At 35.4% G+C, this 23230-nt stretch overlaps 1 protein-coding gene across 2 annotated transcripts; it reads left to right on the top strand.

Moving 5' to 3' along the window:
• Window positions 1-2084: 2084 nt before the first annotated feature.
• Window positions 2085-8322, top strand: ITM2A (integral membrane protein 2A). 2 transcript variants are annotated; one of them, XM_019717538.3, is made up of 6 exons: window positions 2085-2375; window positions 5824-5955; window positions 6468-6665; window positions 6907-7017; window positions 7267-7417; window positions 7574-8322. In XM_019717538.3, the coding sequence occupies exons 1-6, from the start codon at window positions 2262-2264 to the stop codon at window positions 7660-7662; spliced, it is 795 nt and encodes a 264-aa protein (XP_019573097.1). In that variant the 5' UTR covers window positions 2085-2261; the 3' UTR covers window positions 7663-8322. The 2 variants fall into 2 exon arrangements, with proteins under 2 accessions (XP_019573097.1, XP_019573098.1); XM_019717539.3 differs by having other exon boundaries at window positions 2115-2372; window positions 7574-7809.
• The last annotated feature ends 14908 nt before the right edge of the window (window positions 8323-23230 follow it).

Here is a 23230-nt window from a genome sequence, read left to right as displayed (position 1 = left end):
TAAGTTACATGATGATTTATGTGACTATTCTCAGAGGTCTGATAATTTCCAACACAACCTATATTCAGATACTGTGGGGTCTTAAGCAGCCCTAGAAGCTAGAGAATAGTTGAAGAATAAAAGATTGTCCTTATAACTTTGAAACATGGGTATGTTACAGACTCAAATCAGAATCCTAGCATAACCAACCATTTCCCTCTCCTATTCTTTTCATAACTGAAAATTTCCTCCTGCATTATCCTAAATGATCCTCATAGCAACAGGATGAAAATATCGCACCATTCTACTGAGGAAGAAACTGAGGCTCAAGATGATGAGGTGACTTGCTCAATGTCACATATCCAGCAATTAATCATATACTCCTTTGGTTGTTACCAGACTTTGGGTCTATTCATTTGAAAAATGGAAACAATCCTCGCCCTTTCTGTCTGACCACATTCCAGGGAAGACACAATAAGATAATACATTACTATCTCAACTAGCACCTTGCACTTGGTAGGTAAATGTGTAGGAGCGACAATTTGTTCAGTGATCTGTGTGGTGTGGATCACCAGGGCCAGACTAGCACAGACTCTAAGCTGAATTGTCACAAAAGGGATGGAAAACACAAGGTAACTGTAAAGAGAAACATCCTAGGGAAGTTGAGATTTCCTCAGCCTACACTAAAAGTTCCCTGATAAATGTTAAATTATAGTGGCCAGACTTGACCAAAGAATAAGTGAAAGAACATAAGACACCAATATTTCTAAGCAAACTCAAACATCTGGCTCTGTGTAAGGCACAGGCTCCCCACTGTTCTCCTCCATCTACCTTCCCATCTGTGGCCTATCCGCAAAAATGAAGGCTGTCTTCACAAAGCTCCCACAGTGGAGACAGGCAGTGGGCTTCAGAGTCAACAAAACCTCAGTGGGAAAAACTCCAACCTGGAATTTCTTGAACAGATGGATGGTGACTGTTACATTCAAGTCCCTTTAATAAGTATATGAGTAGATGGGGGATTCTCTAGCACAAGCTGGATTCTTGGTAAGTGTTACTGCTTTCATACAAGAGACCACTCTACTGTCTTTGGCAGCAGGACTATTTATAAACTCTTTACCAGTACCAACCTCAGTCATCAAACTCCACAGCATGAATTTTACATGGGGAGGTTCTCTGTCAGTGTTACCAACCAAAGAGAACTTATTGTGAAGAAACACTAGCATGATTACACTAGCTGCATATGTAAATGTTCCAATAATGATTTCTAACTCAGCACCTTTGAGATAATTGTTTTGTTTCCCACTAGAGTTGGGTTAGCTGTCTAGGTGAATTTTGTATCCTCCATCCAAACTTCCTTCCCCCTAAACACATAGGTACACTCATACCCCTGCTTTTTTTCCCTGCAGATTTCACAGCTGGTGGCTGAAGATAAACTCTGCTGAGACTTTTCTCTGGTTTCCCTGACCTAGGAGAGTGAAAAGACCTGGATTATGTCAGAGATTCACTCTGAGTTTTCCATCCTCCTCTGTCTCATCATTTCTTGCCTGCAAAAATGTAGAGTAGAGGAGGCGAGAGTCCTATATTCTGATTTAGCATTGCTCTAGGTTGGGAAATTAAAATTACAAAACAAACTCCCAGAAACAAACAAAAAATGTTGAGACAATGAACCAAGTAACTATAAATATGCTTCTGAGTGTTCTTTAAAGGGAAGGTATTATTATAAAGGAACAGAACAGTCATGGAACTGTGCTTTGGGGACCCGTGTGGGTGCAGAGCTGAGGACGCTTGGGTTCCTGCCAAGTTACAGTTCCTGGCACCGCGGGGGGCCAAGCCCAAGTTTGGGAAAACAGAATCTAGGGTCAGAGGCTATTGTGGCCAGGACAGAGGCAGAAAGACACGACACACAGGCTTCCTTTCTGTCTTGCTCTTATCCCAGGGTGCAGAGAGTGGGTGGAAACATGCCTGGAGTGCAGGTGAGGCACATCCAGCCCCAGCGAGCCATGGGCTCTCCTCTTCCCTCACTGACAACCCCCACCCCCATCCCAGTGCTTGGGCCCCCTCCAGCTCCTCCCTTGGCCCCTCCCTGGGCCCGCCCACGGTCTCCCACCCAGCTTGGGACTGCGTCATAAGTATCCCCAGACCTGGGCTTGCAGCAGCATAAAGCAGACGAAGGAGAAGAAAAAGTAGGTGCTGCTAGGGCTAACGCGATCTTCTCCTCTTCCAACCTGCAGCCCAGGACGCTGATTCGAGCCGCGCCTTACCGCGCAGCCCGAAGATTCACAATGGTTAAAATCGCCTTTAACACGCCCACGGCGGTGCAAAAAGAAGAGGCACGGCAAGACGTGGAGGCCCTCGTAAGCCGTACGGTCCGAGCTCAGATCCTGACTGGCAAGGTAGTTGTCCCTACTCCACTCCTGCCTGCCTGCCTGCTAGGGTTGGGAAAGTGGGGACTGGGTGGTTTGGGGGGAAGAAAGGGGGAAAGTGATAGAGGACAAAATGAAAGCTGCCCCGCAGCTCCTGTGTTCCCAGTGTCCTCTGTGATGTCCATCAGGTTTGCTCAGTAGCTCCTGATCTGTCTAGTCGCGCCACCTTCCCTTTGCGGTGTCCTACGCCCCTTAGCATCCCAGCACGTCGCGCCACGTTCAGTTGGTTCCAGCCCATGCTGCACATCTAGGAGGGATGTTGGAGGGAATTTGAGGAGAACCTTTGGGACCCCATGTTACATTCCCCTGGGGAATATGTGGGCGACTGGGGATCAATGAGAGGCACGCTACCCAGTCCCCGGCTCCAGGGTCCCCACACAGCCTCCATAATTGCACTCGGTGATCAAGAGCAAGATATTTAACTCTTTAGTTTTGACGTGTATGAAGTTCTATGTATCTATGGAAGTCTTTCTAGGATCGCTGAGTGTTTGTGGGGACAGGGGTGCGGCAAAAGGCAACTTTGACTCGAAAACATATGGGTTGGGACAGGTGTGTTTTTGTGCCCGTCCGTGTATATTTTCATTTTCTTCCTGGTCATAGGTAACGTTAAGCATTCGCTGAAGGAGCTGTCAAAATTGAGGTTGGTCGTAATTTGAATTTGGGATGTTCACTGTGCCCTGTTAACTGCAAGAGACTTGTATGTTTTCAGAGTGGCACTTCCTAAAGAAAACACTCTTCTTCCATAAAAATAAATTTGGAGAGTTTTTTTCCTCTTTCTTCTTTTTGTGCTTCCTTTTTGAGTGATATCCGCATAGAGAGCTATGAAGCAGGTCCAACCTTGTAATTTAAATTTTTAACATTGCCAGAAACTGGGGGTATCCCCCCAAAAAAATGTTAGGCATTATTTACTTAGTCCAGTTTCCATTTCCTTTAAATATCTAACATGTTTTCAGTGTTTGTGAACTATTTCTCATTTTCCTCAGAAAAATCTCAATGTTAAAAGGCACAGTCGCATTTTCTTCTTGTTCTACAAAATCTGTGCAGTGTTGGGATTTGCAGATCTGTGCTGCTTTGTTCTCTCCATAAAGTTTTAACTTTTTTGTTCAGCGTGAAGATTTGAAAAGTGCTTTGAGTGAATGGAGAATACATGTAATAAAACTGATTATGCACACAATTTGAAATGCTAATGTTCTTATGCAGAATTTTTGTCACGGAAACTTTCAATATTTAACCCAGCAATCAAACTAGCTTTTGTGTATTATACATTTCAGAATTCAAAAGTTACACCCCCTTGCATTGTTGAGGTTTTGATTGAATGACAGAAAGTCAAATATGTAATTGTCCTACTTACTTTGTAAATGAAACATGGCCAGATTTTTGGGAGGTCTAATTAGATGCCAGTAGTTAAATATAGCCACACAGTAATCCTTTTTTTTCCCCTCACCACCAAAAACTTCATGACTTGTAGTTGGATTCAGTTAATAGGCAAGTAATACTTCTGCCAGACTTGTGGTGTGATGAGGACTAAACAAAAATGAGCATTTGCTCTATGATTATATTTCTTTGTTAGGTGTTGGAGAAGCTCCCACAGGATTTTGACCTGGCCACAATCGGACCTTGATTTAATAATACTTGACAAATTATTTTTTGATGTATTGATTAGCTCATCAGAGATTCAACACAACAGAATAGTACATCAGAGGTCATATAGGATGACTTTAAAATACAGTTCAGAGAGAAATTAGCTATGGCTACAGCCCCCTACCACCGTGAGGTCCATCAAATTTAAATGAAAAAAAAACTTTATTCCTAGTATAGTGGGAAATTTTTATAAAATTGAGGTTCTAATGCTTAGACTTTGCTTTATAATAAATTCCATAAATTATTGGAAAGAGAAATGAAATTGCAGTGGAAATCACTCTTCTCATATCACAGTGACAAGAAAAAAAAAGGAATTCATTTCTTTGAGAATTTCAAATTATTTTGTGACTTATAGGTAAGTCAGTTCATCTTTCTGTACTTCTAAAATATAATTTCTAAGCGTCTAGCTCTAGATTACAGTGATTCACAATCATAATTTACAGTTCTGTCTTTGTAGTATTAAGCATAGGTTAGGTTTTTTTGTAATAAAAATAATTAATTTTTTTGGAAAATTATTGGGACAAGGAAAAGCCTTCAAGGTTTACTGAGAATAAATGAAGGGTTTAACTTTAACATAAATTTAGCTAAGAAATGTGAATACCAGATTTCTTTGAATTTTAAAGAAAATCTTTTTTTTTTTTTTTTTGACAAATCCTTTATCAAATGATTCCCTCCCCTTAGAATCCATGCATCCATGCATTTGTATTCACCAAATTTAATGAGGCTAAATAGGCCCCATAAACATTATTGTAGTCCCCCTGGTAAGGAGCTAATGGCCTGACAAAACTAAAACAATTCTACTTACATAGTAGTCTGAATGATTTACTCTCTGATTACCAGACTCGATTTTCTGACTTCATTTATTCTACCCTTGAGTAATAATGCTGCTTAGGGAATACTGTGACATGCAAGAATGGGATTGGAGGGCCCATTGGTCTACTGCCTTGGGAAAGTTACAGAGTTAATCTTTTACATGTTTGTTTTGGATCTTTTTTGTTCCAATTCCTAACAAATTATGAATTTAACAGAATTTTACAGTCACTGTTAAACACACGCTTTTGTGCCTTCCTATGGCAAATGCCGTACTTTAAAATCTAGTGTTTTGCCCAGAACTTGGAAAACATTATTTCATTCATGCAATACACAGCTATAGAACATTGGGTGACATTAGGAAGACTACTTTCTCATTAAAATTAGGAACATTGTGAAATATATCTTGCCTTCAATATTTTAATTTCTAAAATAGGGGAAAATGTCATATACCTGCCTTATAGAACTCTGCCTATAAAACTTAATTTAAAAAAACAGATTTCTGAAAATCAGTTAATAAATCAAAGGATATTAATTCACCTTTAAGTTGGCAAACAAGTTGATTTATAAAAAAATAGTAATAATAAAGAAACATAATTTTATGCCAGAAAGTTAGTGATTATATCACGGTACAAGTCTGAAAAGTAACGACTTTCATTTATTTAAAAAGGATAACTCCTTGCATAAATGAATGGTTATTTTCAGCTGATTGTAGAAGTGTGTGTTTTGAAATAACTTAGTATTTATATTTAGGTTTGGAAATGCCAGGACGAAGGTTAATATAATTAGAGATTTTTACATCTATTAAACATCAGAAACTGTCTTGAAATGATTTGAAGCTAGGATGACTTAATAACATCTTTTTTAAATATCTTGGGTTTTAAGAGAGGTGAATTGTACACAAAAGCGACTATATGTCTAAAAGTACAATCTGGTTTCTATTTTTATTTTTTTATTTTTTAATAAATAGGAGCTCCAAGTTGCTACCCAGGAAAAAGAGGGCTCCTCTGGGAGATGCATGCTTACTCTTCTAGGCCTTTCATTCATCTTGGCAGGATTTATTGTTGGTGGAGCCTGCATTTACAAGTACTTCATGCCCAAGGTAATAATAATTACAATTCTTATAATTTGGATTACTAATTCCGTTTTTCCCTGAAAATAAGACCTAGCCAGACAATCAGCTCAAATGCGTCTTTTGGAGCAAAAATTAATATAAGACCTGGTCTTATATTGTATATTGTATTATGTAATATTATAAGACTCGGTCTTATAATATTATAGTACAATAAGACCTGGTCTTATATTAATTTTTGCTCCAAAAGACGCATTAGAGCTGATTGTCCAGCTAGGTCTCATTTTCCGGAAAACATGGTTGCTATACATTTAGTAGCAACTTAAGTAATTCTGTGTTTGTCACCAAAGAAATGAAGGTTTAGGGAAAGTTTTCAAATTACCCTTAGTTTATTAAATTGATTAGTCTTCATGGTGATAACTGTAATCAACAGTCCTCAGCTTGACAAATGACACAATGAATTGATACACGCATGATAAATGATTCAAATGTCATAGTGGTACATATTAGAATGTTTTAATTCTTCCTTTTTTGTCTTTTAGAGTACCATCTACCGTGGAGAAATGTGCTTCTTTGATTCTGAGGACCCAACAAATTCCCTTCAAGGAGGAGAGCCCTACTTCCTGCCTGTGACCGAGGAGGCTGACATTCGTGAGGATGACAACATCGCAATCATTGATGTGCCTGTCCCCAGTTTCTCTGATAGTGACCCTGCAGCAATTATTCATGACTTTGAGAAGGTGGGATTCACATTCCTATAGGTATTCCTGAGTTTTCTTTTTTATTTTTGGTTCATTGGTAAATATTAAATTTGTTCATAAATGGACATCACTTTGCCCCAAAGCCTTTTTCATTCTTTTGATATTGAATATGCATTAGTTAATTTTGAATGGATGTAGCTGCTTGTTCTAATGGTATTTGGAAAATCTGCAGAATTGATACTCTCCATATCGTACCTAATTTTTTTCTTCTCCCCTCCAGGGCATGACTGCTTACCTGGACTTGCTGCTGGGGAACTGCTATCTGATGCCTCTCAATACCTCCATTGTTATGCCGCCAAAGAATCTGGTGGAGCTCTTTGGCAAACTGGCAGTATGTATTTTGGATGTCAAATTTTTATATAAGCATTTATAAATAATTTTGCTTCCTTGTTTTAAAAAAAATTAATGATTTGAACACAAAACATTCCATCTCATTGAAAAAATTTTCAAATAAAAAGTATGTCATGAACCTAAAACTGCTCTAAAAACATTTTATTTCAAAAAAGTGTATCTGCTAAGGGGAAGGATTTATACAATGTTTTTAAGAAATTCTCATTTCAATATTTAAAAAAAATTTTAGAGTGGCAAATACCTGCCTCACACTTATGTGGTTCGTGAAGACCTGGTTGCTGTGGAGGAGATTCGGGATGTTAGTAACCTGGGCATCTTTATTTACCAACTTTGCAACAACCGCAAATCCTTCCGCCTTCGTAGAAGAGACCTCTTGCTGGGTAGGCAATTTATTCCTTCCTTTACCCTGTGTTATTGGGACATTGAGGGAGAATGTGGGTGGAGTACAGAGAAAAAGTGGAGACCAAATCTAGGTATGTTTTCATTTACATTAAAAATTAAATTGAACAGCCACTTTTGTGTGCGTTTCCTCACAGGTTTCAATAAACGCGCCATTGATAAGTGCTGGAAGATTAGACACTTCCCCAATGAATTTATTGTTGAAACCAAGATCTGTCAAGAGTGAGAAAAAGAGTATCCTTAGTAACAAGAAGTTGAAGATTTACAGTATGACTTCAACGTTAAAGTGTGTGGTATACTCAAGATATTTACTCATGCATTTACTCTATTCTTTATATTAAAAACATGGGGGGGGGGCTACTAACCACTGCAAGCTTTTGTCAATTTTTAGTTTAACTGGCATTGCTTGTTGTTTGAAACTGAAATTAAATAATTCTTATGTTTTTCTTTTGAATTTATAGAATTTAGATTTCTGAAAACAGCATGAATGTGTCAGCTAACATCCTGACAATAAATTCCATCTTTTATGTTTTTTTTAAAGCTCTTCACTCAGTCATATAGTAGAGCGTGCTTTACATTTATATATTTAAAATTGTTTTAGGTCTTTTTTGTGTAAAGCATGTCAAATCTCTTAACATGGTTAAGTTTTTTGTTTTTTATTTCCTGGTTTTAGAAATTACATCTTTGTATTTCTGTTAGGTGCTCTGTAATAGATATGACGTATATGTGAAAATTTTTCATAAAGAAGTTATTTTCACTAATGCAGTGATTCTTTCTCACTGATATATGTATTGTGAAGTCCACAAAACTGTACAAGTGCTGAATGCCTTAAGGAATTTAGGTTGTATGAATTCTACAGTCCTATAATAAATTTTATCATATTCAACCACTGTTTCTCACTTGAGATATACTTAATGTGAATAATTAACATTACTTATTTAGCTCTGGTGTACCTGCAGTAGATGTAAAATTATGGACTTAGTTCTGCCCTTACTCCCACCTCCACATATTTATATTTTATAATGTCATATTTTACTCCTCTTTTGATATCATATCAATTACTTTTTATTAAAAAATCATAATTGGCTTACATGTAAATTCAACTATTTGTAAGAGCCTTCAGGACCATAGCAATTTCAAGCTTTTTCTTTTTTAAATTAAAGTTTATTAGAGTGACAATTGTTACTAAAGTTACATTGATTTCAGGTGTACAATTCTGTAATACATTATCTATATCTCACATTGTGTGTTCACCATCCAGAGTCAGTTCTCTTTCCATCACCATATATTAGACCCCATTTACCCTCTTCTAGAGCCCCCGGCCCCCCTTACCCTCTGGTAACCCCTAAAATATTGTCTATGTCTATGAGTTTTTGTTCCTTCATTTGTTTGTCTTGTTCTTTTGTTGTTTTCAGTTTTATATAACACATATCAGTGAAATCATATGGTTCTCTACTTTTTCTGTCTGACTTATTTCACTTAGCATTATAATCTCAAGATCCATCCATGTTGTCACAAATGGTACTATTTCATCTTTTCTTACCACCAAATAGTATTCCATTGTGTATATATACCACAACTTCTTTATCCATTCATCTATCGAAGGACATTCTGGTTGTTTCCACGTGTTGGACACCGTAAATAAAGCTGCAATGAACATTGGAGCACACATGTCTTTATGGGTAAACGTTTTCTGATTTCTTGGGTAGATACCCAGGAGAGGGATTGCTGGGTAATATGGTAATTCTATTTTTAATTTTTTGTGTTTCCTGTTTCATAAATAAATGAACAACCATATACAGCTATAATAGATCACTGAGAACTAACTTTGGATATGATGTTGATAACTTTTAATAACTTCACATGCTGTGATCTGTACATACTTATCTAAGAGTATAAACTCCATGCAAAGGGGACCAATACTTTAGACTGTTTCTCTTGTGTTAAATTAAAAATTGTTCTTGATATCACTAACCACCTGCCAGTAGTGACTGTTGATTAATTTCAGTAGCTAAAACTGTACCCAATCAAATCCATACGCCTAAGTGCTCTCTTTTTTTAGTAAAGAAAATATGTTAACTAAATATTTAACTTTAAGATTTTTGACATAAAACAATAACACAAACCTTAAAAATGGGAAAAGAGGCCATAATTAGAAAATAATAACAGTAGCTGAAAAATCAAGAACTGGTTCTTTATAAAGAATGAGAGTATTTAGAAGGAATTTGATGAAATTAAATACCTATTCCTTATTTAAAAATATGTATAAAGAATAGGAAAAGGGAGATACATTTATTTACAAATTTATCTTAAGTAGTCAGCATCATGAGTAATGGTGAAACACAAGAAAGGAAGCTGGCTATTGCAGCTGTTCAACGTTGTTTTAAACATCAGGTCAATGCAATAATATGTGAAAGAAATAACAAATATTACTGTTTAAGGGGAAATGAAATATTGTTCATTACCATGTGGGATTTTTTTAAAATTGAGGAATATTAGGGAACAGTATGTTTTTCCAGGATGTCAAATTGTTTTTTCAATCTAGTTGTGGGGGGCGCAGCTCAGCTCCAAGTCAAGTCCTTGTTTTCAATCTAGTTGTGGAGGGCGCAGCTCACTGGCTTATGTGAGACTTGAATCGGTGATGTTTGTGTTATGAGCACCTCGCTCTAACCACTAAGCAACCGGCTGCCTACCAAAGGCTCAGTTCCAAGCTCAAGCCATTGTTTTTTATCTAGTATTGGCCCATGTGGGAATCGAACCAGCAGCTTTGTTGTTAAGAGCTTGTGCTCTAACCAACTGAGCCATCCGGCCGCCCCTGGGATTTTTTTATATAAAACATTAGTGTATTAATTGAAAATTAAAAAATAGTAGGAAGGTTCAGTATAATAAACAAAAGCCAGCGGCATTTATTTATATCACCAACAACCAATTAAAAAGTTAATGCAAGTAAGACCAGTTAGGAAGCTATTTCAATACTCCAAGCAAAACATGATAGTAGATTGGACTAGGAAAGTGACAATAAAGAAATAAATGGAGGAAATTGAGATATATTTTTGGTATAAAATTGACAGAAAACAGTTATGGATTGGATATGTAGAGTAAGGAGTATCACAGGGTTTTGTCATTGATGACACCCAGGTTTTTTATTTATACACTTGGATGAAAGGTAATATGATTGGCCCTGCAGATCCCAGAATTTACTCAGGGTAGATTTGGGGAAATTGATACTTGATGTGTCACTCAGTTCTTTTCTCAGGCAGAAAACAGATGGCACTGTCAAACAGGAAAATGAAGAGATTAATAACGTGACAATTTATGAAGATGTTAAAAACATTATTAAAAATCAACAAGAATCAGTGAAGCTCACTAGGATTAACAACGTTGAAGAACCCTTATGACCTCTAGCTTTGAGGATGCAAAGGGAAAGAATGACTCCCAAAACCTGGGAAGGGTAGCTATAGGTGAGGACTTTCTCTGACAGGAAATGTAGTCTTTGGTAAAAGGACACAGCCAATTTGCCCTCTAATTTCCTGCTGGTGTTCCCCATGAGTCAAACTCAACAACAAGCCAGAGGGAAAGGAGTGCATTGATACAGTCTACAAAAGGTAACCTCCGGATATATGCAGAATGGGTAAGAGTGAAGAGTGAGTGGCTCGGTAGAAACAGGGAGGGAATATCTAGCACAGCCCATTCCTATTTGCTCCCCAGCAGCCAGTCATTGTCCAGATAAAATATTTGTGTCCTCAACATAGAGAACACAAAAATTCCCATCAGCTACCATCTAACTGCAGGGTAATGTCAATTCAATGATAGTTCCATTGGAAAATAAAATGTTAGTTACTACCATTACTCTATTTGAGTGGGGGTGGAAAGAAAGAAAAAATAAAGCATAGCTTCTTCAGCCCCTCATGATCTAGCTTCTTATGAGTCCTAAGTTTGATAATCATAGTTTTTTCTTCTTCCACAACAAATTCCTTGTCCTCCTTTGCCCTTTGCAGCATCTTGACTGGGTGTGTTTTGTTTTGCCTAGTGGAATAACCCAAACATTTATCACTGCAGGATCTGAGTCTTTGACAGTCCTATATTTATTTCAGTTTTTCACTGATTATGGCTATTTGTCAAGAGAGAAAAAGAGGCACCTCAGTGAATCCATTAGGTTCTAGTAATAATTCCCCTTGGCTTTATTGTGTAGCAGCAACCCAACTTTCCCTTCATAATCATAATCAATTATCCAGCCATTACAGTGATTCTTTCTGTGCCTGTTAGTTCATGAGGAGCCACAAATGGCTAAGAATCAGTCACAGCTTCCAGTTTATTGAAAGCATGACTCTGTTCTCCAATGGAAACATTCTACCCTTGAGTAGTAGGATTTCCAACTCTACCAAGCCCAATATTTTGGTAACAGAAGCAAGTATTCTTTCAATGCGTTGTTAAACATAATAGTGACAGGAGTAACTCCCACATCCACCCATTGGTTCCTGGCTGTGAGGGAGAAGGCGTCATTCATTGACTGCTGCTTTAAGGTTCCTGTCTCTCAATTGGCACAATCACTGACAATTCAGGATGCCATTTTTCACATCAAATTTTAAGGATTCAATGCATCAGATAATACTGTTTTTATGATGAACAGCTTGGGTTTCACAGTCACCTGGTATCCCATAGCAAGGCATTCAGTCTCTACTAGTCCTGTTTAAAAGATAAGCGTGACGTTTCAAATTGAGAATAGTTGTCAGAAGAGGGCATAACCTTGCTTCAGAAGTTTACAAGTTGGCACTGTTATTATCCTAGAATATCTTTGTCTGCCACAGAAATTTCCAATACAATTGTGTCTGCTGGGTCATAAGGCCCACATGACAGAGCAACTTAAACTGGAGCCTAGATACACTTTAGAGTTTTTTCTTGCTCTCCATCGTACTCAAGACTGACAACCATATCTATTACTTGGTAAATGAATTGAAGCAGCAAGCCCAAATATGGTGTATGCTGCCCACAGAATCCTAAAAGTTCTGATAATACATATTGTCAAGGTTGACAATTCTTTTGACCTCAAAAAACATTTTTTTTTTCCTAATGGAAACACAAGGCCTATATATTGCACCAAAGGAGCTATATCTCAATATAACCCAGATGGAAGGATGTAAGAGAAAACTTGAACATGTTTAAATATTGATAGGAAGACACCATTAGAGAGACACAGGTGGAAGACACAAGAGAGATGGGGACATTAGTGGACCTAGGTCCTTGAGACAGTGGTAAAGAAGGAAATCCAAAGAACAAGTTAAGAGATTATCCTTGGGAAAAGAGAGTTGAGTCTCTTCCATTGAACTAGAGAAAAGCATAGGAGATTGTTGACAAACTTTGACAAAGTTCAGGATAATGAATTTAACACTTTAAAGTTCAGAATAATTACAAGGCTGACAGTGTGATCGTGGGAGTAGGTGACTAAAGTGGAATGCAAGTAAAGGTGTCTGGTGAGGAAATTAAGACCCAAGAGGCAATATTGGATGTGTATTCCTCATGGTTGCTGATGTAGCTGAGAATAATAACAGAAACTGAGATAGAAAGATAGTATATGCCTGACCAATACACTGTATACATGAAGCTGATGTAGAATAATAGTGAATATATATATATATATATATATATGTATGTATATATATATATGCATACAAATATATGCATATATATGTGTATATATACATACATACGTGTGTGTGTGTGTATATATATATATATATATATATATATATATATATAGTTACGGCATGTAAAGTACAGTATAGGGAATATAGTCAATGTAAAAGCTATATACGATGTCAGAGGGGTTATCACTTTGTGAAGGGTATAAATGTCTAGTCATTATGTTATTTTGTAAACCTAAAACTAATATAAAAAAGAAAAAAACAAAATAAAGAGAAAAAAAAGAAAGATAGTGAGGCACGTATCAACTTCCTTTTTTTTAAATTAAAGTTTATTGGGGTGACAATGGTTAATAAAGTTATATAGGTTTCAAGTGTACAATTCTGCAATATATCATCTATAAATCACATTGTGTGTTTACCACCCAGAGTCAGTTCTCCACCCATCACCATATATTTGTTCCCATTTAAACGATTAGCAAGGAGATGGGGCGTTGGCTAGGAGGTAGGCAGATTTGGGCAACAGAAAGTGGATGGTAAAGTTAGATGTCATGAACCCCAGTGGAGAAGGAATTTTATATGGGATTGTACTGATGGTCTGAATGTATATCTGATGAGATTTTAGGAGCATAGTCATTAAAATCAGAAGAAAAGGATTATTTCTATTAATGATACTCATCAATGCAATACTGTTATTATTTGCAAATGTTTTTCTTTATTATATAAGTTTCATGTGTACATTATATTTTGACATCTGTATACACTACAAAGTGATAACCCCCAAAAGTCTAGTTACTATCCATTGCCATTCAATTCACCCTTTCAATCCTTTCATCCACCTCTCAAACTCCTTTCCCTCTGGTAACCACTGATCTGTTCTCTGTATCTGTGTTTGTTTTTGTTTTGTTTTCTTTGTAGTTTATTTATTTTGCTTTGTTTCTGTTTGTTTCTTTGTTTTATATTCCACATTGAGTGAAATCTTACAGTATTTGTCTTTCTCTTCCTGATTTCTTTCACTTAGGATTATACCCTCAAAGTCTAACCATGTTGTCGCAAATGGCAAGATTTCTTTCTTTTTTTTTTTTTTTTATGGCTGAGTGGTATTCTATTGTATATATAGTGGATATACATTTTCTGTATCCATTCATCCATAGATAAGACAGTTAGGTTATTTCCATATCATGGCTATTATAAATAATGCTGCACTGAACATAGGGGTGCATACTTGTATATCTTTTCAAATCAGTGTTTTTCTATTCTCCAGATAAACAGCCAGAAATGGAATAGCTGTGTCACTTGGTAGTTCTATTCTTAATGTTTTGAGGAATCTCCATACAGTTTTCCATAATGGCTGTACCAATTTAAAATCCCACCAACAGTGTACAAGTTTTCCCTTTTCACCACAATCTCTCCAACACTTGTTATTTCTTGTATTTTTGACAACAGCCATTATAACAAGTGTGAGATGATATCTCATGATGGTTTTGCTTTGAGTATCTAATAACTACTGATGTTGATCATCTTTATATGTGTTTGTTAGGCATTTGTATGTTTTCTTTGGGAAAATGTCTATTTACACCTTCTTCCTGTATTTTAATTGGGTTGTTTGTATTTGTTGTTGAGTTGTAAAATTCTTTCTTTGAATATTATTCTCTTATTGGATGTATAATTTATAAATATCTTCTCTCATTAGTAGGATGCTTTTACATTTAGACAAGGGTATCCTTCCCTTTGCATAAGATTTTTAGTTTGGTGTAGTAACCTTTAGTTTTACTTTTATTTCCCTTGACTTTGGAATCAGATCCACAAAAAATCACTAAGACTGATGTCAAGGAGCTTACCACCAGTTTTCTTCTAGAAATTTTACAGTTCCACCTCTTACATTAAAGTCTTTATTTTGAATTAATTTTTGTTTGTGATGTAAGACAGTGGTCTACTTTCATACTTTTCCATGTGACAGTCCAGTTTTCCCAACATCACTTATTGAAAACATTATCCTTTCCTCATTGTATATTCTTGGCTCCTTTGTCATAAATTAAATGTCCATATATGAATGGGTTGATTTCTGGGCTCTCAATTCAGTTTTGTTGATCTGTGTCTCAGTATTTGTCCCAATATCATACTGTTTTGATTACTATACACTTGTATAGCTTGAAATCAAGTAGCGTGATACTTGCAGTTTTGTTCTTCTTTCTCAAGATTGCTTCGGCTATCCAGGGTCTTTTGTAGTTAGGTTCATGTTTTAGAATTATTTGTATGCTATTGGAAATTTGATAGGGATTACATTGAATCTGTAGATTGTTTTAGGTATTATTGACATTTTAATAATATTAATTCTTCCAATTCATGAGCATGGGATATTTTTCAATTTATTTTTGTCCTCTTCAGTTTCTTTCATCAGTATCTTTCAGTTTTCAGTGTACAATTTCTTACCTCCTTAGTTAAATTTATTCTTAGGTATTTCACTCTTTTTGATGCAATTATAAATGGATTGCTTTCTTAAGTATGGTGTATTTCTGTTTTCATTTATTTCTAGGTATTCAATTTTTTTCTTTGATTTCTTAGATGAACTGTTGGTTGTTCACTAGCATGTAGTTAAATCTCCATGATTTTGTAGTTTTTTGTTTTCTTATTTTAATTGATTTCTAGTTTCATACCATTGTAGTCAGAAAAGGTGCTTGATATTATTTCAATCTTCTTGAATTTATTGAGACTTGTTTTGTGTCCTAACATGTGATCTGTCTTGGAGAATATTTCATGCATGAGAAAAATGTGTACTCTGTTGCTTTTGGATGGAATGTTCTGTATATATCTACCGTGTTTCCCCCCAAAATAAGAACTAACCAGAAAATAAGCCCTAGCATGATTTTTCAGGATGACATCCCCTGAACATAAGCCCTAATGCGTCTTTTGGAGCAAAAATTAATATAAGACCTGGTGTTATTTTTGAGGAAACATGGTATTAAGTCAGCTTGTAATGGGTCCTTTAAGACACGTTTTCTTATTGATTTTCTGTCTGAATGATCAATTCATTGCTGTCAGTGTGGTGTTAAAATCCCCTACTATTATTGTATTACTTTCAATTTCTCCCTTTAGGACAGTTCATATTTGTTTTATATATTTAGGTGCTTTTATGTTGGGTGCATATATATTTATAAATGTTATATCTTCTTGTTGCATTGACCCCTTTTATCATTATGTATTACCATTCTTTGTCTTTCATTATTTTTTATGTCTATTTTTTTCTGATGTGAGTATAGCTAAACAAGCTTTCTTTTTGTTTTGTTTGCATGAAATATATTTTTCTATCTTTTCACATTCAGTCAGTTTGTGTCCTTCTGAAGCGAGTCTCTTGTAGATGGGTCTGTGTGTGTGTGTGTGTGTGTGTGTGTGTGTGTGTGTGTGTGTTATCCATTTAGCTACTTTGTGTCTTTTGATTCATTTTTGTCCATTTATATTTAAAATAATTATTGATAAGTATGTACATATCACCATTTTGTTAATTGTTTTCTGGCTGTTTTTGTAATTCCTCTCTGATCCTTTCTTCTTCTTTTTACATCTCCCCTTGTGGTTTGATAGCTTTCTTTAGTGTTATGTTTATATTAATTCCTTTTTTTTTTTGCATATTTACTATAAGTTATTTTTTCTTTGTGGTTATGCTACTTTCATATATAACATTCTATGTATACAACAGTGTCTTAAGTTGATAGCAATTTAAATTTGAATACATTCCATAGCATTACATTTTTACTACCCCCATCTATTATATTTTTGATGGCACATTTTACACCTTTTTATTTAATGCTACCCTGGACTAATTATTGTAGTTTTAATTAATTTTATTTTTCTGTCACTTAACCTTCATGTTTGTTTTATGTGATTGATTCACTACCTTTACTATATATTTACCATTTCTAGTGAGATTTTTACTTTTGTATAAGTTCTCATTATTAATTAGTGCCTTTTCTTTTCAGCTTATAAAAAGTTCCCTTAACATTTCTTATAAGGCCAGTTTGGGGGTGATATACTTCCTTAGCATTTTCATATCTGGAAAATTCTTGATCTACCCTTCAATTCTGAATGATAACTTTGTCAGGTGGAGAATTCTCAGTTGAACTTTTTTTTTCTTTCAGCATTTTGAATATGTCATGATACTCCCTTATGGCCTGCAAGCTTTCTGCCTGAAAAATCTGCTGATAGCCTTTTGGGGTTCCCCTTGTATGTAATAAGGTTTGTTTTTGTTTCTGTTTGTTATCTCCTGTTGCTTTTAAGATTCTCTATCCCTTACTTTTATCCTTTTAATTATAATGTGTCTTGATGTTTATCTATTTTTTTTGTTTTATTTTACTTTTTAAAAAAAATTAATTTCAGGTATACAAGGCAACATAATAGTTAGACATTTACCCCCTTCACAAAGTGATAACCCCCACCCCCCCCAAGCTACAATGTCTCTGACGCCTTATATAGCTGTTACAATACCATTGACTATCTTCCTTATGCTGTACTCCATACCCCCTCAATATATATATACATGTATATACACACATATGCATATATAGATATACACATATATACATATATATACACACATGCATATATATATGCATATATATATATACACATATATATATATACACACATATGCATATATATATATATATATATATATTTACAGTTCACATTCAATATTATTCTACTTCAGCTTCAGGTGTACAGTACATTGGTTATGCATCTACACATTCTCTGAAGTGATCCCCCTGATAAGTCCAGGGCCCATTTGGCAGCTTACATAATCTTTACAACATTGTTGATTATATTCCCCATACTGTATTCCATATCCCCATGACTATATTGTGTCTACTAATTTGCACTTTCTAATACCTTCACCTTCTTCCCACATCCCCTCCCCCTCCGATCTAGCAATCAACAGGTTTTTTTCTGAACCTCTGAGTCTATTTCTGTTTTGTTTGCTCATTTATTCTGCTCTTTAGATTCCGTATGTAAGTGAAATCATATGGTATTTGTCTTTCTCATTCTGACTTATTTCACATAGCTTAATCTTCTAAAGGTCCATTCATGCTGTCACAAATGGTAAGATTTCATTCTTTTTTATGGCCAAGTAATACTCCATTGTATAAATGTACCATAGTTTCTTTATCCAAACGTCTACTGATGGGCATTTCAGTTATTTCTACATCTTGGCTATTGTGAATAGCACTGCAATAAACATAGGGGTACATATATATATTTTTTTGAACTAGTGTTTTGGGTTTCTTTGGATAGATACCCAGGAATGGAATTGCTGGGTCATAAAGTAGTTCCATTTTCAATTTTTTGAGGTACTTGCATACTGTTTTCCATAGTGGCTGCACCAATGTATAATTCCAGCAACAGTGCACAAGGTTTCCCTTTTCTCCACATCCTTGCCAGCACTTGTTATTTGTTGATTTATTGATGTCATTCTGACATGAGTGAGGTGGCATCTCATTGTGGGTTTTATTTGCATTTCTCTAATGATTAGAGAGGTTGAGCATCTTTCATATGTTTGTTGGCCACCTGTGTGTCCTCTTTAGAGAAATGTCTCATCATGTCCTATGCCCATTTTTGAATTGGGTTGTTTGTTTTTTTGATATTGAGTTATTTGAGTTTTTTAAATAAGTTTTGGATATTAACCCTTTGTCAGATGTATCATTGGTGAATATCTTCTCCCACTCAGTAGATTGCCTTTTAGTTTTATTGATGGTTTACTTTGCTGTGAAAAAACTTTTTAGTTTGATGTATTCCTACATGTTTATTTTTCCTTTTGCTTTTCTTGCCCAAGGGGCTATATCAGTAAAATATTACTAAGGTTAATGTCTGCGAATTTACTTCCTATATTTTCTTCTAGGAGTTTTTGGTTTCGAATCTTACATTTAAGTTTTTAATCCATTTTGAAATTATTCTTGTACATGGCGTAAGAAGGCGGTCCAGTTTCATTTTTTTGCAAGTATCTGTCCAGTTTTTCTACTACCATTTATTAAATAGAGTGTCTTTACCCCAATATAAATTCTTGCTTCCATTATCATAGATTAAATGACTATATAGGCATGGATTAATTTCTCAGCTCTCTACTCTGTTCCATTGACCTATGTGTCTATTTTTATGCCATGACAATGCTATTTTGATTACTATAGCCTGGTAATATGATTTGAATGAGGTATCATGATACCTCCCACTTTGTTCTTATTTCTCAAGGTTGCTGTGGCTATTTAGGGTCTTTCATAGGTCCATATAAATTTTAGGATTATTTGTTCTAGTTCTGTAAAAAACGTCATTGGTAATTTGATAGGGATTGTGTTGAATTCATATATTGCCTTAGGTAGTATGGACATTTTAACTATATTAATTCTTCCTATCCATGAGCAGCGTATACGTTTCCACTTATTAGTGTCTTCATTAGTTTCTCTCTTCAATGTGTTGTAATTTTCTGAATACAAGTCATTTACTTCTTTGGTCAAATTTATTCCTAAGTATTTTTTTTATGCAATTGTAAACAGGATTTCTTAATTTCTTTTTATGATACTTCATTATTGGTGTATAAAAGTGCAACCAATTTCTGAATATTAATTTTGTATCCTGCTACTTTACCAAATTCATTTATCACCTCTATTAGTTTTTTGGTGGAATCTTTGGGGTTCTCTCTATATAGTATCATGTCATCTACGTATAATGACACTTTTACTTCCTCCTTTCCAATTTGGATGCCTTTTATTTATTTTTCTTGACTGATTTCTGTGCCTTGAACTTCCAGCACTATGTTGAGTAAAAGTGGTGAAAGTGGGCAGCCTTGTCTTGTTCCTGATCTTAAGGGGAATGGTTTAGGTTTTCCTCATTGTGTATGTCAGCTGTGGGTTTATTATATATGACCTTTATTATGTTGATATATGACCCCTCTATTTCCACTTTGCTAAGAGATTTTATCATAAATGGATGTTGTTTTCTGTCAAATGCTTTTTTTCTGCATCTATTGATATGACCATATGATTTTTATTTTTCATTTTATTAATATGTTTTATCACATTCATTGATTTGCAGATATTTTACCAACCTTGCATACAAGGAATGAATCCCACTTGATTGTGGTGTATGATCTTTTTAATATGTTGCTGAATTTGGTTTGCTAATATTTTGTTGAGGATTTTTGTATCTATATTCATTAAGGATATTGGCCTATAGTTTTTCTTTATTTGTAATATCCTTGTCTTGTTTTGGGATCAGGGTGCTAGTGGCCTTTTAAAATGAACTTGGGAGTCTTCCATCCTCCTGGATGTTTTGGAATATTTTGAGGAGAATGACTGTTAATTCTTTTATCAATGTTGGGTAAAATACACCTGTGAAACCATCTGGTCCAGGGCTTTTGTTTCTTGGCATTTTGTTGATTATTAATTCAATTTCAATGGTAGTAGTTGGTCTGTTCAGATTTTCTGTTTCTTCTTGACTCAGCCTTGGAAGATTGTATGCTTCTAGAAATTTATCCATTTACTCCAGATTGTCTAAATTGTTGGCGTATAGTTGGTTGTAGTATTTTCTGAATTTATTTTTGTATTTATATGGTGTATGTTGTAACGTCTCCTCTTCCATTTCTGATTTTATTAATTTGGGTCCTCTTTTTTTAAAATTTATTGGGGTGACAATTGTTAGTAAAATTACATAGATTTCAGGTGTACAATTCTGTATTACATCATCTATAAATCCCATTGTGTGTTCACCACCCAGAGTCAGTTCTCCTTTCATCACCATATATTTGATCCCCCTTACCCACATCTCCCACACTCCACTCCCTTACCCTCTGGTAACCACTAAACTATTGTCTGTGTCTATGAGTTTTTGTTTCTCATTTGTTTGTCTTGCTCTTTTGTTGTTTTTGTTTTATATAGCACATATCAGTGAAATCATATGGTTCTCTGCTTTTTCTGTCTGACTTATTTCGCTTAGCATCAACTGGACTGCTATCCGTCACCATGTACCAAAATTAATCCAAAATGGATCACAGACTTAAGCACAAGACTTGACACAGTAAACTTCATAGAAGAAAACATAGGTACTAAACTTATGGACCTTGGGTTCAAAGAGCATTTTATGAATTTGACTCCAAAGGCAATGGAAGTAAAAGCTAAAATAAATGAATGGGACTATATGAAACTTAAAAGCTTCTGCACAGCAAAATAAGTCATCGACAAAATAAAGAGGCCACCAACTGAATGGGAGAAGATTTTTGCAAGCAGTGCCTCTGATAAGGGACTAATATCCAAAATATACAAGGAACTCATGCAACTCAACAACGGAAAAACAAACAACCCAATAGAAAAATGGGCAGACGACCTGCAGAGGCTTTTCTCCAAAGAGGACATACACATGGCAAATAGACATATGAAAAAATGCTCAACATCACTAATCATCAGAGAAATGCAAATCAAAACCACAATGAGATATCACCTACCCCAGTTAGAATGGCTATCATCAACAAGACAAATAGTAACAAGTGTTGGAGAGGCTGTGGAGAAAAAGGAAACCTCATACACTGTTGGTGGGAATGCAGACTGGTGCAGCCACTATGGAAGGCAGTGTGGAGGTTCCTCAAAAAATTACGAATACAATTACCATATGACCCAGCAATCCCTCTCCTGGGGATCTATGCAAAAAATCTGAAAACATTTATACATAAAGACACATGTGCTCCAATGTTCATTGCACCTTTGTTTACTGTGGTCAAGACATGGAAACAACCCAAATGTCCTTCGATAGATGAACGGATAAAGAAGTGTGGTAAGTATACACAATGGAATACTATTCGCCGGTAAGACAAGATGATATAGAAACATTTGTGACAACATGGATGGATCTTGAGAGTATGATGCTAAGCGAAATAACTCTCTTTTCCTTAAGTCTGGCTAAAGGTTTGTTGATTTTTTTTATTTTTTCAAAAACCCAACTTTTGGTTTCATTGATTTTTTTGGTCTCTATTTTATTTATTTCCTCTCTATTTCATTTATTTGCTCTCTGATCTTTATTATTTATTTCCTTGTACTCGTTTGGACTTATTTTGGTGTTCTTTTTCCAGTTCCTTTAGGTACAAACATGCGCTGTTGCTTTGAGATTTTTCTTGTTTCTTTAGGTAGGCCTGCATTGCTGTGAATATCCCTCTTAAAACTGCTTTCACTGCATCCCACAGATTTTGGGTCACTGTGATTTTATTTTCATTTGTCTCTAGGTATCTTTAGGTTTCTTCCTTGATCTCATTGTTGAGCCACTCGTTAGTTAGTAACATGTTATTCAGCATCCATGTGTTTGTGTGTTTTTTTTTTATTTTCTTCTTCTAATTGATTTCTAATTTCATAGCACTGTGATCAGAGGAGACACTTGATATGATTTCAATCTTTTTAAACATATTGAGACTTATTTTGTGGCCAAGCATGTGGTCTATCTTGGAAAATGTTCCATGAGAATTCGAGAAGAATGCATATTTTACTGCTTTGGGGTGAAATGCTGTAACAATATCAATTAAGTCCAACTGGTCTAATGTGTCATTTACGGCCACTGTTTCTGTTTTGATTTTCTGTGTGGAGTATCTGTCCCTAGGTGTCAGTGAAGTGTTGAAGTCCCCTACTATGATAGTGTTACTGTTGATCTCTGTCTGTGTGCCAGTCAATATCAATTTTTATATATTTAGGTGCTCCTATGTTGGGTGCATAGATGTTTACTAGGGTTACGTTCTTGTTGGATCAATCCATTTTTTATTATGTAGTGCCCTGTTTTGTCTTTTATTATACTCTTTGTTTTAAGGTCTATTTTGTTCAATATAAGTATTGCTACCCTAAATTTTTTTTCTCATTTCGATTTTTGTGAAATATCTTATTCCACTTTTTATTTTCACCCTGTGTGTGTTTTTTTGATCTGAGATGAGTCTCTTGTAAACAGCATGTGCATGGGTCTTCTGTCCATATCCACTCAGCCACCCCATGTCTTTTGATTGAAGCATTTAATATATTTACATTTAAAGTGATTATTGATAGGTATATACCTTGTTTCCCCCAAAAGAAGACCTAGTCAGACAATCAGCTCTAATGTGTCATTTGGAGCAAAAACTAATGTAAGACCCGGTATTATATTATACTA

The sequence above is a fragment of the Rhinolophus sinicus genome, chromosome 18 (assembly GCF_057876585.1).
Source record: "Rhinolophus sinicus isolate RSI-liver-muscle chromosome 18, RSI-T2T, whole genome shotgun sequence".
NCBI classification, from domain to species: Eukaryota; Metazoa; Chordata; class Mammalia; order Chiroptera; family Rhinolophidae; genus Rhinolophus; species Rhinolophus sinicus.
The sequence above is the reverse complement of the archived record's forward strand: the minus strand, read 5'-3'. Positions and strand labels throughout refer to the sequence as shown.

What these genes read in the sequence shown, in the direction of transcription:
- ITM2A (XM_019717538.3), top strand. Translation starts at nt 2,262, where the DNA reads ATGGTTAAAATCGCCTTTAACACGCCCACGGCGGTGCAAAAAGAAGAG. An exon ending in AGATCCTGACTGGCAAGGTA is followed by an intron (nt 2,376 to 5,823) that starts GTTGTCCCTACT and finishes TTTAATAAATAG; the next exon opens with GAGCTCCAAGTTGCTACCCA. An exon ending in AGCTCTTTGGCAAACTGGCA is followed by an intron (nt 7,018 to 7,266) that starts GTATGTATTTTG and finishes AAAAAATTTTAG; the next exon opens with AGTGGCAAATACCTGCCTCA.